At 40.8% G+C, this 17,493-nt stretch overlaps 1 protein-coding gene and 1 long non-coding RNA gene across 2 annotated transcripts; one reads left to right on the top strand and one right to left on the bottom strand.

The window, feature by feature from the left end:
- The first annotated feature begins 2,361 nt into the window (after window positions 1–2,361).
- On the top strand, window positions 2,362–5,917 carry LOC148200024 (uncharacterized). The gene is made up of 4 exons (XR_015785446.1): window positions 2,362–3,011; window positions 3,490–3,555; window positions 3,654–3,739; window positions 5,568–5,917. It is a non-coding gene; the product is annotated as an uncharacterized LOC148200024 (long non-coding RNA).
- Window positions 5,918–14,746: 8,829 nt separating this feature from the next.
- Window positions 14,747–16,598, bottom strand: LOC148200023 (uncharacterized). Its single transcript, XM_088112057.1, has one exon. It carries the CDS (start codon window positions 16,540–16,542, stop codon window positions 15,133–15,135), a length of 1,410 nt encoding a protein of 469 aa, XP_087968183.1. The 5' UTR covers window positions 16,543–16,598; the 3' UTR covers window positions 14,747–15,132.
- Between the last annotated feature and the right edge of the window lie 895 nt (window positions 16,599–17,493).

Below are 17,493 nucleotides of genomic sequence, written 5' to 3'. Positions count from 1 at the left end.
ACATTCGGTCAGTTAAGGGAGGATATAATGGAAGGTGCAAGCTGTTTTCTCATTATGACACATGAAGACAAGGAGTTAGGAGGGTTGACGGAAGCACGGACGTCCAATGAGAGCAGTACGGAACGAGCAGTGGTGAGTGAATTTCTGGACGTTTTTCCAGAAGAGATACCAGGATTGCCTCCTGTTAGAGAAGTCGAATTCACCATTGATTTGGTGACAACGGCAGCTCCTATATCTGTTCAACCTTACCGAATGGCACCTGCAGAGTTGGTTGAACTCAAGAAGCAAATTGAAGAGCTTATGGAGAAGAAATTCATTAGACCGAGCGTATCACCATGGGGAGCTCCGGTACTCTTGGTGAAAAAGAAAGATGGCAGCTCTCGGTTATGTATAGATTACAGGCAATTAAACAAGCTGACCATCAAGAACAAATACCCGTTGCCAAGAATAGATGATTTGTTGGATCAGCTGCATGGAGCAACAGTATTTTCTAAGATTGATTTGCGTTCAGGATATCACCAGATAAGGGTTAAGGAGGACGACATCCAGAAGACAGCATTCAGATCACGTTATGGGCATTATGAGTACGTGGTAATGCCATTTGGAGTAACGAACGCTCCAGCCATCTTCATGGATTACATGAACCGGATATTTAGACCCTATTTGGATAAATTTGTAGTTGTGTTCATAGATGATATTCTCATCTACTCCAAAACCAATGCTGAACATGAAGAACACTTGAGAACAGTACTAACCGTGTTGAGGGAGAAAGAGTTGTACGCAAAGCTGTCCAAGTGTGAATTCTGGTTAAAGGAGGTGCAGTTTCTGGGGCATGTGATATCGTCTGAAGGTATTTCAGTAGATCCCTCTAAAGTGCAAGCAGTGTTAGATTGGAAGAGCCCGCGTTCAGTCACTGAAGTGAGGAGTTTTGTGGGGCTGGCTGGTTATTACAGACGTTTCATAGAGGGGTTCGCCAAGATAGTGGCTCCTCTTACTAGATTGACTAGAAAGGATCAGCCATTCGCTTGGACTGATCTGTGTGAGGAACGGTTCCAGGAGCTGAAGATGAAATTGACGAGCGCGCCAGTTTTGATTATTCCAGACACGTCCAAGCCATTTGAAGTGTACTGTGACGCATCTCACCAAGGTTTGGGCTGTGTGCTCATGCAAGAGAGACGTGCAGTAGCGTACGCGTCTCGCCAGTTGAAGATTCATGAACGCAATTATCCCACACACGACCTGGAGTTGGCAGCTGTCGTTTTTGCACTAAAGATTTGGAGGCACTATTTATACGGATCAACGTTCCAAGTCTTTAGTGATCACAAGAGCCTCAAATATTTGTTTGATCAGAGGGAGCTGAATATGAGGCAAAGACGTTGGCTGGAATTTTTAAAAGATTATGATTTTGAACTGCTATATCACCCTGGGAAAGCCAACGTAGTGGCAGACGCCCTAAGCAGGAATACAGTACAAGTCTCATTGATGATGGTGAAGGAGCTGAACTTGGTGGAGAATTTTAGAGATCTAAGATTACAATTTGAATTAGGAGAGAACGTAATAAGGTGCTGTAATCTTAGAATTTCTAGTGATGTGTTTGACAGAATCTGGATGAAGCAACGTGAGGATGAAGAACTGTTGAAGATATTTGATGCACTCGGTTCAGAAAAAGCTAAGGAGTTTAATGCTGGAACGGATGGTATGTTGCGTTATTTGGGAAGAACTTGCATTCCCAATGATGGAGAGCTGAAACGTATTATATTGGAAGAAGCTCATCATAGTCGTCTTAGCATACACCCCGGTATGACTAAGATGTATCAAGATCTTAGGAAATCTTTCTGGTGGCCGGGAATGAAGAGTGATGTTGCACGCTTTGTGGCATCTTGCTTAACCTGTCAACGCGCCAAGGCTGAACACCAACGTCCAGGTGGATTGCTTCAACAATTGGAGATTCCTGAATGGAAGTGGGACAGCATTTCCATGGACTTTGTGACTCATCTGCCACGCACAGTCAAGAATCACGATTCAATCTGGGTAATTGTGGACAGATTAACTAAGAGCGCCCACTTCTTAGCCGTGAATTTGAAGATGTCAATGACAAATTTGGCTAAGCTGTACATCAAGGAGATAGTGCGTCTTCATGGAGTGCCTTCAAGCATAGTTTCTGACCGAGACACGAGATTCACATCTCGGTTTTGGCAATCTTTACAAGGTGAATTGGGAAGCAAGCTACAGATGAGTTCTGCGTATCATCCGCAAACAGATGGCCAATCTGAAAGGACCATCCAGACGTTAGAAGATTTGCTTAGGACGTGTGTCCTGGACCATTTAGGCGCATGGGATGAGGTCTTGCCACTGTGGAATTCACATACAATAACAGTTTCCAGTCTAGCATTGGTATGGCGCCTTTTGAAGCTCTCTATGGAAGGAAGTGCAGAACGCCACTTTGCTGGTTTCAGGAAGGAGAGAATGTGCTAACTGGACCAGAACTTATCCAGCAAACTACTGATAAAGTGAAATTGATTCGGACAGATTGAAGACATCCTTGAGCAGACAGAAATCTTATGCAGATAGGAGGAGAAGACCCTTGGAGTTTGCAGCAGGAGACCATGTATTTTTAAGGTTGAATCCAATCACTGGAGTGGGAAGAGTTGTTCGTCCAAAGAAGCTGTCTCCCAAGTTCATAGGACCGTATCAAATTCTGAAGAAGATTGGACCAGTAGCTTATGAGCTTGCTTTGCCTCCTCAACTATCAAACCTTCATCCTGTTTTCCATGTGTCTCAACTCAGAAAGTATATAGCCAATCCCTCTCATGTTTTAGAACTGGAAGACATTCAACTACAACCTGATCGAACGCTGGAGTTGCAACCAATCCGCATTGATGATGTTCGCACTAAATTACACAAGAGGAAGGATGTTCGATTGGTGAAGGTAGTGTGGGATGCCAAGAATGGAGATTCAACGTGGGAGGTGGAGAGTGCAATGAGGGACTTATATCCACACTTATTCATAGGTAAATTCTGAATTTTCGAGGACGAAAATTTTTGTAGTTAGGGAGAATGTGAGACCCTGGATAATTAGCAAATTTAATCCTGACATCACACCACTAACACACACACCACGTCACTGTTGCGGGTAATTAAAAACCCACTTTCAACTCTGATTTTCACCTCTGCAATGCACAGAAAACTGAACCACCATCATTCTCTGCAACATTAAAAACGCACCACTCCTTACATGCACACCTGCCACTTGTCACGTTAGAAACTTACAAATCAGAATTTAGTATGCAGGTGTCAGTCTTGGACATGTTTGTTCAAGCAAACGTTACTTTAACAAAACCAAAGTTTTCTGAGAACCCTTTCACCTGCACACTCATTCATCTTCTTCCTCAGAAAACCAAACTCTTCATTTTCTCCAAATTTCTCTCTAAGAATCCTTAACTTCTCTCTATCAGAAAACTCACGTTTCCTCTCTGATCACAATTGCAGCACCATAGGAATGTTAGTACTGCTGTGATCTCCATTTTGGACCAAACAGAAACTGAATCCAATCTGGTAAGCCTTCTTACTGTATTTCGTTCTTAGGTTTCTGGAAGAATAGAGTTTTAGTGCATGCAAGTATGTAGTCTCAGAGTTCTGCAATTTTTGATTAGATTTGTTTTGGAAGAATCAAGAATATAATAGAAGCATAGTTGGATAAAGCCATTTTCATCTAGGACAAGTTGGAACTTCAATCCGGGTAAGGGAAGCTTATATGTTTAATTCATACTGCTTGATTTTATAATCTGAGTTGCATGTATATGAAATCTGATATTTGAGCCTTATGAACGTTTACTGATATGAGATATAAATTCTGGTTCATTTGCATGTTGTTTTGGATACGCATGAAAGATGTGTGAATGTTATAGAGTTGGAATGATTAGATCGATTGAATCTGTCATGAATGAACACTGCTTAATTGTATTATATATGTTGTTGCTGATTTTTGATTTAAATGTATATTGATTTGATTCTGTATAAATGGAGTATGGTGATTGTATATTTGGAATGATCCAAATGTTGAAATCTGTATGATTTGATGTATTAAATCTGAAAGGAAAGTTGTCAAGTTCATAAAAATCGAAATCTGGAAAATTCTGTTAAGAGTTGAGAAATCTGGTCTCTGTACTGATAAAGGACGTTCGTCCCTGTACGGTCTTAAACCGTTCGGTTTTCAGTTAAGCTTACTTAGACTAGAATTCTTTCATTTGGAAAGAATTCTGCCCGAGAATGAGCGTCCCTAGTTGATGATCTGAGCGTTCGTCTAGCTCAGTAATATTTAAATATTTAAAACTTTATAAATGAGTGACGTTCGGCCTTAAGTAGAGCGTCCGTCCTTAATAACGTTCGTCCTAAATGAAGTTCGACCTTCTGTTGAACGTTCGTCTACAGAGCGTTCGTTTCTATATTGAACGTTCGTTCATAACTGGTGTTCGGTCATATACCTAAACGTTCGTCCTACCCAACGTTCGGTTTATACCAACGTTCGTTCTGATTGTGCTCGGTCATTGACTTAGCGTTCGTTCCAAAGCGGGGTTCGGTTTCTAAACTGAACGCTCGTCCCTATTATTGAATTTTGAGCGAACATAACTGGCGTTCGTCCAAATTGTTAAATTACGTTCGTACTTGGACTGCCAGTGCTGTTCTTCTGAAATCAATTATATTGCTGGTGTATCTAAACACTTATCACTGGTTTTATTCCTTGGGTTCTATCTAGATTCTTTACACTTAAAATCTTTCAATGTATTATTCATCTCTTCTAAAGATCAGTATTTTCAAATTATCAAGAGTTGAAGCATATTAAGTGAATAAATGACTCGTTTCTTTTGTCAGAAACGTGAAATCAAAGGTTCTGTGATAAGTTCATTTTATTTGATTAAAGAATGCATGACGTTAATATTAAGAGAGTGAAATACAGAATGGAGATATTATAATTATGAAAGGATATGATGGTTGAACACGACATGATATGATTATATGATTTTGAACTTGAATGAGCGTTCCATGGAGGAGCTTCTCAGTTGTATTAAATGCTAAATTTGTAAAGTATGAACATGGACAAGTTACTGATGGCTTGGTCCATCCTGATATTCCGTGATGCTCATCTTCACGTAGAAGGGGGTAGTCATGCGTGGGAATGGCAGGAGGTCATTCGTATCCCTCACTTAGCAGGGGCGAATGATTAACCTCAAGTGGAGGTCATTCGTATCCCTCACTTAGCAGGGGCGAAGGATTAACCGCATGTGGAAGCTGATTAGGTATATCCCGGCTACCACACCACTTGGGTGCAAGGACGCCTGTAACTACATGGTTCATACAGTTCAGTACAGTCTGTTTTATATAGATTTATATGTTAAATTTTATGATTAAGTTGTTTGATGTATCTGTGAATTAAATTGTGAACTGTATGTATGTTGTATTAATTAAACAATATAAGCTTACCCTTGCAATTTTCCTGGTGCTGTTTACTGTCCATGTATAATCCGTCTTGTCAAAATGCAATGATCATCCGTTGTGGATGTGAGCAGAGGGTGATGCATCTCTTGAAGTATTACTGGAAGAAGAAAATTTGGAAGATGCAAACCTGGTTGAAGTTGAAGTAAAAGCTGAACAGTAGAGGCGCGATTCCGTAGCAGTTTTAGTCTAGTGTGTTGTGCAGTATTTTTGGCAGTTGTATATATATATAGTTCTGCAGATCTGTTTTGTATTTATCTGAAAATTTGGAATTCTGTCAAGTGCTGGACTGTATTTTGATATTCTGTATTTAAATTCTACAGAATGGATAATCAGAACTGGTTTCTGTTTATTTTTTTATGAATTCTGAACACTGCAGATTTTACTGTACGTGCTGTATGTTAAGTTTTAAAATTCTGAGCTACTGTAATATTCTTAAGACTGCACTGTTTATCTCTGTAAATGTGATCAGTCCTGGTTAATGGTAATTATCATTATTTGGGATGTTACAATTTAATAATATTGAAATTTTTTATTATTAATTATTATAATTTTAATTATTTTAAATGCATTTAAAAATATTTTTTAGAAATTATAAATGATTTTAATTAATAAAAGTTAAAAATTAAAAGAAAGTAAAGTTGTGTTGGGGTGCACGACTTCTCTTATTGAAGTCGTGAACCCCCCCTACGATTTCAATTTTTTTTTATTAAAAACGGTATGGTAATCGATTACAACATGTGATAATCGATTACCATACCCAGAAGTCGTTTTTGGGGTGCACGACTTCAACATTGTGTATATGAACAGTGTGAAGTCGTGCAGGGGGGACACGACTTCTTCAATTGAAGTCGTTTTGGCCTCCCCACGACTTCACTTTGGGTCAAAATTTGCCCATTTTGGTAATAAAGAGGGCATATTTGCCTAGTTTGGTGCAAAAACCCTGAGATTGGGAAACAAATTGGGGGTTCTTACTATTAGGGTTCGCGTGAGGGAAAAAATCCCATTCTTTCTTCGATTCGAAGCGCCGGTGTTCGTGGGTGAAGATTATGTAGTTGGAAGTGGGAGGGTGCGCGTTCTTTCTTCGATTCGAAGTGATGGATAATGAAGTGCAGAAGTCGCATTCTTGTTCATCTTCGACATGCAATGGGAAGCGAAATCAAAACTCTGATATCGTTTTTCGTGGTGGTGGAGTATTTACGATTGATGGTGTATCACCCCTTTGCCTGTGTGGAGAGAAAATAGTGGTAAGAACAGCTAGAACTGCTAAGAACAGAGGAAAGCAATTCTGGAGCTGCCCTAAGTACAAGGTAAGAACGTGGAGAAGTAGTGTTTTGTTTGAGTAGAAAGTCATTTTAATTGTTATTTTTTTCACAGACTGGACATGAAGGTGGTTGCAATTTCTTCAAATGGTGTTGTGAAGACGGTAATGAGAAAAGCTATACGAATGTGAAGTGGGAAGAAAAGCATAAGTGTTTGTCAAAGACAGGAGAAATGGGAGGTGGAACGAAGATGATGAGTGATTTGATTAAGTGTGTGTTGTGTTTGTGTTTGAAGTTACGTACGTCCCTATGGGTTGATGTGACGTACGTCCCTATGAGTTGTATCTGACCAACACCAACAAGAAGGGAGAGAGAATGTGTGTTGTGTTTGTGGTTGAAGTTACGTACGTCCCTATGGGTTGAAGGGACGTACGTCCCTATGGGTTGAAGTGACGTACATCCCTATGAGTTGTATTTGACAACACCAACAAGAAGGGAGAGAATGTGTGTTGTGTTTGTGTTTGAAGTTATGTACGTCCCTATTGGTTGAAGTGACGTACGTCCCTATGAGTTGTATCTGACCAACACCAACAAGAAGGGAGAGAGAATGTGTGTTGTGTTTGTGTTTGAAGTTACGTACGTCCCTATAGGTTGAAGTTACGTACGTCCCTATGATAAAACCTGCAAAAATTTAGAAAGTCAAAGTTAAGGTTAAAGTTACGTACGTCCCTATGGGTTGAAGTTAAAACCTGCAAAAATTTCTAAAGATAACTGTGCCCACCACCGAAATGCAATCAAAACCAGAGACCAAACCATACATCAATGGGGGGCCACCACCGAATATTGTAGTTTCGATTCAATAAAAACAAAGACAATAAAGCACAAACACTGACCTTCCTTGAGATTGACCTTCCTTGAGATTAACGTCCACTCACCACGTGCTTCAGCTTCTTGCTTCCAACAACAAAAGGACCCACACCTGACCTACCGAGACACGAACCCTTGCATGCACTCTGCTGCTTCCAACTACATCTTCTTCACCGACGAACCTTACCGCTTCAGCTCGAACAAAGATCGCGATTTTTCTTCCATCACGCGAACCCTAATAATAAAAACCCCCAATTTGTTTCTCAATCTCAGTTGCATTCCTCAATTAAAACATCTTGCACTTTAATTTTTTCTTTTTTCCTACTATACCCTTACCCAAATCTGATTATACTTTTGTTCCTTCTTCTTTATTTAATACAAAATTGCTTTTAAATGCCACGTCTGATTAGTAACTGCACTGACCATGCCACGTCTGATTAGTAACTGCACTGGCCATGCCACGTAACCAATATTGTTACGGCCGTTTGTCCAATTTAACGGCAGACGTCTAATTAATTCAATTTTACAAAAACAAGGACTCAATTGATAAGCCGAAAAGAAAGAGGACCTATTTGAAATTCATGACCAAAATAGGGACCTATGGAGACATTAAACCATGAACGTTTTAAATGAAGTAATCCTTAAATTGAAGAAATCCCCATTTGACGAGAGCGAGGAGCGAGGTTCGTGTTGGAGGTTGTTGAGGTTGTTGCAAGAAGGGAATTTTCTAAACCTCTCTCGGGAACGTGCTCGGGATCCTCCTCGCTCAACGACGACGTTTCTGAGCCCTTCTCGTAGGAGACCGGCGACCCTCTCTATGCCTTCGCCTTCTCTTCGCAAGACTCCTCGTCGCAGCATTGGCCCCTCTTCGATTCGGAGATCGACGATTTGTGCGCAGAGAGGGAGTCCAAGCGGGCGCGGCGCGGGGCGTAAAAGCGCTCGGAGGGGATTCCGGCAACGTCCACGCTCATGGAGGCGCAGGAGTTTGGTGAGATGATGGAGCACGTTGACGAGGTCAATTTCGCCCTCGATGGCCTACGCAAGGGACAACCTCTGCGGATCAGAAGGTCGAGTTTGGTTTCGCTCTTGACAATTTGCTCCACTACGCACCAGAGGAGGCTTCTCAGGACTCAAGGCTGTGTCAATTTATCTCCAACTTTCTTTTTTCTTACCAATATGAAATGGTTCTTTTGTCATGCACTTGTTCTTAGTGTGTGTGTTTTTATTTAATTTATTAATTTTTCTCTATTATTTTTTTGGAAAGTTTTTTTGGGTTTGTTTTAAAATTTTAAATTTGGAACGGGAGGAGTGATTTGCTGGTTTAAGGTTCGTGGATGTGTGGGGTTTTTGAATTTACTTTTTTAAATATAAAAACTCACCAATAAGTCAGGTCAACAACAGTACTGTGCCACGTCAGTACCATTTGGTCATCTCAGCAATCCACGCAACAATTTCTTTAACGCCGTCCAGCCAACTTAACGGGAAGGTCTCAATTGATTTCAATTTTCAAAATTAATGACCATTTTGACACACTTTAGAAAACGAGGACCTATTTGAGACAATCTGCACAAATAGGGATGTCGAAAAGGATTAAACCTTTTTTAAACTATTAAGTTAAAGTTAACATTTGTATTATATTATTGATCAATTTTTGATCCTTATTATTATTATATGATTTAGATACAATCTAGATAAAGAAAAAGATATCGTAAGGGTTAAATAGGAAATAAAGATTCAATCACCGTTAATCCCCTTTTTGTAATTAATTGTTTATTTTTGAATGTAAAGTTTACTATGATGACCAGCTTTTTATGTATTTTTTTTGTTGAAAATGTTTTTCATATCTTATCCATCTTTCTCATGTAATTTTCTTTAGCCACTTTTCTTTAGGAAGATAGGAAATTCTGGTTAAGGTGGTGTTCGCTTGCAGAGTTGGCTGGGTAGTTAATAAGCATAAATAAAACATTAATATGTAAGCAAAGTGAGGTAGATTCGAGTTTAGATGAGAGTAATACATAGTGTGAAACTTGTAGTACATATCTGAGTTTTTATTTCATATGTATAAACCAAACTGTTTAGCCCATAAGCTTAACCTTTTAAGTACTAATTTTGGTTTCTGATTTAATTATAGCTAGACAATGTAGTGTCAATATATTGTTGTGTAAGGTTTAGATTCAGGAAAAAGAAACATATATACGCACGTACATACATATACACATACATACATAAGTACATATACACGTTCGTACATACATACGTACGTACATAAATAAGTACGTACATACATACGTACTGTACTGATAGGTCCTCCCAACATATTGGCCGTCCGCCCAAGGTTGAACGTCCGCCCCAGAATCTGGACCAAGTGTCCAACGAACGGCCAATCATTTAGGAAGCGGACGTCCGCCCGAGGTTGGCACGTCCGCCCAATAATCTGGACCGAGCGTCCAGCCATTCAGAACCGGACGCCTACCCAAAGTAGAACGTCCGCTCAAGGTGGAACGTCCGCCCCAGAATCTGGACCAAGTCTCCAACGAACGGCCAATCATTTAGGAAAAGGACGTCCGCCCAAGGTTGGCACGTCCGCCCAATAATCTGGACCGAGCGTCCAGCCATTCGGAACCGGACGCCTACCAAAAGTAGAACGTCCGTCCGAGATTGGACGTCCGCTCAAGGTGGAACGTCCGCCCCAGAATCTGGACCAAGTGTCCAACGAACGGCCAATCATTTAGGAAGCGGACGACCGCCCAAGGTTGGCACGTCCGCCCAATAATCTGGACCGAGCGTCCAACCATTCGGAACCGGACGCCTGCCAAAAGTAGAACGTCCGTCCGAGATTGGACGTCCGCTCAAGGTGGAACGTCCGCCCCAGAATCTGGACCAAGTGTCCAACGAACGGCCAATCATTTAGGAAGCGGACGACCGCCCAAGGTTGGCACGTCCGCCCAATAATCTGGACCGAGCGTCCAGACATTCGGAACCGGACGCCTGCCCAAAGTAGAACGTCCGTCCGAGATTGGACGTCCGCTCAAGGTGGAACGTCCGCCCCAGAATCTGGACCAAGTGTCCAACGAACGGCCAATCATTTAGGAAGCGGACGTCCGCCCAAGGTGGAACGTCCGCCCCAGAATCTGGACCAACTGTCCAACGAACGGCCAATCATTTAGGAAGCGGACGTCCGCCCAAGGTTGACACGTCCGCCCAATATTCTGCACCGAACATCCAGCCTTTCCAGAATCAGGCGTCCGCCCAAGTTGGCTCGTCCGCCCAAGAGGCCGGACCGAGCGTCTAATGAGCGTCCACCCATTCGGGAACCCAAGATTGGGCGTCCGCCCACCAATTAGGACCGAGCGTCCAATCATCCATAGACTGAACGCCTTCCCAAACGATCCGCACTTAGTTGATAACATTGTTAAAAGCTAAATGGCACATTAAAGTCCTTAATGAAGATTAAGGTATTATTGGGCCATTTCCAGGCCCCCAAAAAGTAAAAGCCCATTACAATCAGTATAAATAAAGGTCTCAGGTATGATTTTTAGACAGATTACTTAGAACGCAACACATGCATGCATTATATAACGCTCTGTCATATTACTGACTTGAGCGTCGATCCAGGTAACGGAAGCCTAATAATTTGATCCATACGTATATGATTGTGTGCGAGCCTGATAGAAATAGAATGTATGAGATGTATGCTGTGTTTGAGTATGCTTGAACGATCGCTGTTATGCATGAATGAATATGGTATGCGCTGGCTGATATGCATGAATTGAATACTGGACAATTTTTGTATAGTATGATTTAATGTGAAATCTATATAGTATGGTAATTAAATGATGAAACGGAAGTTATAAGATTATGATTCGTATGAGAAATGTTAAGCTTAGATGAAGATGAAAATATGAAATATAATGATCCTGTCATATGATAAAATACGTTCGTTATCGTACGGTCATATACCGTTCGGTTTCTCTGAAAATGATTTAGAGTGAAATTCTTTCATTTGGAAAGGATTCTGTCTTAGAACGAGCGTCCCCATTTGAAATGCTATTTGAGCGTTCGTCCCAATAGCGCTCGGTTTATACCAAGCGTTCGTCTTAAGTAGCGCTCGGTCTTACACCTAGCGTTCGTCCTAATAAGCGCTCGGTTTATACCAAGCGTTCGTCTTAAGTAGCGCTCGGTCTTACACCTAGCGTTCGTCCTAATAAGCGCTCGGTTTATGCCAAGCGTTCGTCTTAAAGTAGCGTTCAGTCTTATACTGAGCGTTCGTCCTAATAGCGCTCGGTCTTATACTTAGCGTTCGTCCTAAGAAGTGTACGGTCTTATACCGAACGCTCGTCAATATCTTTGATTCCAGAACGTACGTAAATAGCGTTTGTCTAAAATTTTCAGTAAATGAATATTTGCTTGTGGTCATTGACTGGAGGTTGATCCTGTTAAACAATTGTCCTCAGAGTACTAAATAAATCGTCTAGTTATATCCTTATCCTTTTGAATTTAGTTCAAAGTCTTTAAATTTAAGTTATCCTGAAACACTTATATTATATCGCTATGAGTCGGTTCATTCAACTGATTCTAGCAAAAGTAACGTTCGTCATGTTCAAAGCGTCAACCTTATTATTGTGAAAAGAAACCCCACGGTCTCACTCTCGACGTTCGTCCTCGCAGAGGATTGAACGCTCGTCTTTTTATGGAAGTGGAACATAGAATGAAAATGTGAATAAAAGGAAGTATTAAGGTGTGCGAACACTATAAGAAGTGAAATTATGATTTTGGTATTTGAACGAGCGTTCCATGGAGGGACGACTCTGATGTATATTGAATATTAAATTTTGGTAAAGTATGACTGTGGATAAGTTAAGACTCGCTGTCCATCCTGATGTTCCGTGAATACTATCTTCATGTAGAGGAAGTATGTCATGTGTGGGAACGGCAGGAGGTCCTTAGTCCATAAGTTAACATGGGCGACATAAGAACGGACTGACCTCGAGTGGCAGCTGTTTGGTGTATCCCAGTTACTACACCACTCGGGTGCAAGGACGCTTGTAACTACACAGATTCATACGGTCCGGACGGTCGATCTAGTATTTAGATATTTATGTTTTGGATGATGTTATATGTATTGAAGTTATGTGTTTGTTTGAATAGAAATGTTGAAGTATGAATTTAAATTACTTAAGCTTACCCTTTCGTTCTTCTTTGTGTTGTCATCTTGTTATGTACGTTCGTCCTGTCATTGCAATGATCATCCGTGTGGATGTGAGCAGATGGTGGTGCGTCTCTTGAAGAAGCGCTAGAAGAAGAAAATTTGGAGGACGCAAATCTGGTGGATGTTGAAGTTAAAGCCGAGCCTTAGAGCGCTCGCGTATCCTTATATTATTAGTTTCTTTAGTTTTATTTTGAACGTTCGGTCATAATTTTGTAAGACCGTTCGTCCCTGAACTCTTGTATGATTTAGCGTCGTTATTTCTGTATCTTTTGGCCGTTCGGCTTTTAACGCTCGTTCGGTTTTTGTAAGACTGCACTGTTTATTTGCTTAATGTAATTAATTCTGATTATGGTAATTACTATATTTTGGGATGTTACAATTATCAAGGGATTTTTTTTTTTGGTGATGACAGAGGATGGAGAGGATGGTGATGGGGAAATTGGTTTCCGAAAATCTGTGTGAGTGTCCGTGATGGAGGAAATGAAAGCAGAAAAGGGTAAAGAATGAAGAGTGTGAGTTTTGTAGTGATGGGGGAGCCAGTGCCCCCCCCTGGCCGTGGTCACCAGGTGTTCCAGATGAATGAAGAGTAAGGCCCAGCAGAGGGGTGGAGAGCAAAAGGGTCGAGTGTGGGACGGAGATCCCCTCCCTCTGGGGGTGATTCTCCTGGGCTTAAATTAACAGAAAGAGATAACTGTCGACAGCTCTGATTGGATGAAATTGTCGGCAGATTATGATTGGAGTATGCAGAAATTATTGGGTTGGTGGAAGATTGTAGGAATAATTGGAGGGTTGGTGAAGTGGGGGAAGGTAGAAGTGGACCGTTGGAAGATTGTGGGAATCAGGGGGCCCAGGAACGACGGGTGATCAGGACGAGCGGTAGGAAGGGGAGGTGATGGACGAGCGGTTGAAAGGGGAGGTGAGTTGGACGAGCGGCAGACCGGGAGTGATAAGGACGAGCGTCAGAATAGCAGGACGAGCGTAGATGAGGGGGAACGAATTGGGCGAGCGATCGCACGCATAGGACGAGCGCTCAAAACCGAACGCTGGAAGAAATTAAGCACAAATGCTGAAGACAAACACATGGAGACCGAACGTTCAAATGAGAATAAAACCGAACGTTCAAATGAAGACCGAACGTTCAGTAAACAATCATGGCCGAACGGTAAACCTGCGGGGCCGAACGGTCGAGGACGAGCGGCCGAACGGTTGAAAAGCCTGTGGTTGACCGAACGTTGAGGCTGAGGACGAACGTCCTAAATTAACGAATGGCCGAACGGTCGAAAAGGGAACGAGTTGAAGATGACCGAACGGTTGAGCATTAGCGTCCGAACGTCACTGAGGTCGAATGAACGAACAGTTGAGAACGAGCGTCCGAACATCATTATCGCTTGGTAAAGGACGAACGGTCTGCAACATTGCAATAGAGGACGAACGGTTTCATGCAGGGTAAAGGGGACGAACGCTGGATCAAATACAACAACAGTACGAACGCTAAAGAGAAACGTCATTGAGACCGAGCGTTAAAAGGAAGACCAAACGTTCGTTAAACAATATAACCGAACGCTAACTAACACATGACCGAAGTTGGAAGGAGCACTCAAGGTGGAGAGACCCACCACCAACTGTTGCCGCCCACTTTTGCTGAACGTAAGCCCCCTCCATTTCCTTCAAACGTGCAGCTGCTCCCTTCCCCACTTTTTCTTTTAAAAAGGACGTGCGGTCCTTACAATCCTCAAACCACATAGTTGAATAAAAAGATGAATAATTGCACCTGGAAGTGGGAGATAAGGGATGATGTTCTTTAAAGACAATGCATGAAACCATAACCAAATCATGTCTCACTTTATGCATAACCAAATCATGTCTCACTTTATGCAAGTTTCAGTCAGTTAATAACTTGTTTGATAAGTTTAGATACTAATTTAAATAAGATAAAAGTATTTAATAAAAAAATTTGAAGTATCAATCCACAACACAGGGTAGCTTCCACCATTGTGACAAACAGGAAATACCCTCCCTAACGTCTTCTTTTTCATTTGAAATCCAAACTTAAAGTGGCCATAGGGGACCTTTTACAATGTTATAACTTAAAACTATTAATTGAATTTACAAGAATCAAAACCTACATTTGAGTTACTGCTTGATACAGACTTCTATTCTATAATATCCTTAGCTACCAGTGAAATTATGGTACATGCTTCTATCAAGCATATTCTAGTCTATGTACATTGGTTCAGGACAAAATTTCAAGAAACTCAATACTGTTGGCTACCAAGCAGCAATTATCTTAGGAAGAATCCTTCAAGAGCTTTCAAGCTTTCCACATGCTAATAACCTTTTCAGCCTCTCTTTCAAAACAGGGTGAAGAGCAGGACAAGAAATCAAGACATCAAGTGACCGAATGACACCTTTGCGCACAAGCAACTGAAAAGCCGATGACACACCTTTAACCAAGACACTCTTCCTTTCTACATCATAACTGTCCACAAGATGCAATAAGAACTCAAGAAGAGCATGAGTAATGTCAACATACTTTGGAATAGAATGCACCATGAGCAGAACCGCAGGCTCAATGTTCATAATGATATCCACCCTTTCATCGAAAAAGAGCCAGTCATAAAACAAAGCCAGTTTCACATTAGCCACAACATCGTTCCTCCTACAAGAGGTCAAAAGCCAACCAATAAGCGCCCACCTAGGAACGATATCAGACTGAATGATCTCATTTGGAGGGTGGTGCGCACAGCATATGAACCTCACAATATCAATTATAACAAACTCTTTATCAGGCTCATTCAAAAACTTCTTAGCAAACCAAACCTGATGCCTCTTCTGATGCCCCAACTTTATGCTTGTAAGCAAAAACCTCAATTGGGTCTCCATGTCAGGATTGATCCTCAGCAGAGAATACCTGCTGGAAGTCCTGGTGGAGTAAATCTGAGCAACATCCTTAAACTGAAACCCCACAATATTAAACACACACGGATTAAACACAATGTCTTTCAACATAGCCCTAAACTCGGGAACATGAACCAAATCCTGCAACAAGCGAATAAAATCCCTCCCAATTTTCAAACACAAGTGAAACTCCTCTCTCATTATCTTCACGCACAGATGAATCTCCAACCGCTTCAAAGTCTCCAACTTTTCAACGCTACCACCCCTACAATGATCTGTTAAAACCCTAAGAAACGTATACAACGCGAACGACAAAACGTGGGGCGAGTCTTCTAATAAGCGGCCCCAGTGTTCCAGAAAGAGGGTGACCAACTTGGAGCAGAGCCACAAGTTTCCATCGCTGCAATCGGCGCCGACGATTTGGCGCAAAAGGGAGATCAAAACGGCGTCGTAGCCGATACCCAAAACGTACACCGTTTGATCAGTGAGCCAGAGTAGCTGCGTTTTGACGGATGCGAGGAGTTTGGGGTAGAGGTAGTTGATGAGGCCGAGGAGGAGGGTGACGAAGGTGGCGTAGCCGTCGGTGACGATGGCGTGCAAGTGTTTGATGTGGGTTTTGGCGAATTGGGGTTCCGTTAAAACGCCGTGAAGGATGGCACGGTTGAGGAGGGTGTATTGGTCGGGGCTTGGAATGGCTAAGGAGAAAGGGGGTCTCAGAGATGTTATCTGAGACTCAAAAGCTTTCCTTAGCGACGTTTCTAATGCGTTTTCTGCTGCCAAAGGTGGAGTCAGTGTTATCTTCAACGCCGCCATTGAAGCACGGAGGAGAGACACACCTCATTTGAATTTTAATCACAGTATAAATTTATGGCTTAAATCAACTTTTATATTGTGTAAGTACTAATTCAAATGAAAAAATTATATCGACTCTTTTAAATAGAATAGAAAATAAATAGAAAAGAAATCTGAAAAATCATATCCAAATATTAAGAAGAAAAACTACTAAATGATTTGTAAATTTACATTTTTCTTAACTACTGCAAACTCTTTTCTCTTTTATCTCTTTTAAATTGGGACAGCTTGTCATAATAATTTTTTAAAATAAAAAAGAAATAAATAAGGGTGTAAAATTTGATTTTTTTTTGTATATTTTATTATTATTATAATCTTTAAAATGAATATTAAGAAAAAAAATCTTTTGATACACTTAAATTTTTTAATTCATTTAATATTATTTTTAATTACTTTTTCTTTTTAGAAAAATATTAAATTTTATATTTTTATTATCATTTTATCTTTATATCTGTGTCAAGGTAAAAGTGTATTATTAGAAAACTGAATTTATTCTGTTGTTAATTTTTATAAAATAATAATATTTTAAGAATAATTTTTTATAATAATTTAATATTATTTATATGTCATTTTATGATTAATTTATATTAATATTTATAATTATTATTATTAATTATGATATAATTTTGAACAAATTACCTAATATCATATAAATAATATTAAAATATTATAAAAAAGATGTTATCAAATTATCATGTCGTTTTTATAATAGTTGGAAGAGTCCGGTCCACAATCTTATGGGAAGAATGCACAGGACGTGATGATGAGGGTCATAAATAAGTAATAAAGGCACGGACAGATACGGGACACGTGGCAGTGAACAATCCTGTGCGGGCAGTGCATGGGCTATACGTTACCGACTATTGCTGGTGCGGAGTTCCTGGGAGCGGTGCGTAATTTTGTTAAATGGAA

Source organism: Vigna umbellata, chromosome 4 (genome assembly GCF_029865625.1).
Source record: "Vigna umbellata cultivar VRB3 chromosome 4, Vumbellata_1.0, whole genome shotgun sequence".
In the NCBI taxonomy this organism is placed as follows: Eukaryota; Viridiplantae; Streptophyta; class Magnoliopsida; order Fabales; family Fabaceae; genus Vigna; species Vigna umbellata.
The sequence above is the reverse complement of the archived record's forward strand: the minus strand, read 5'-3'. Positions and strand labels throughout refer to the sequence as shown.

What these genes read in the sequence shown, in the direction of transcription:
- LOC148200023 (XM_088112057.1), bottom strand. Translation starts at nt 16,542, where the DNA reads ATGGCGGCGTTGAAGATAACACTGACTCCACCTTTGGCAGCAGAAAAC.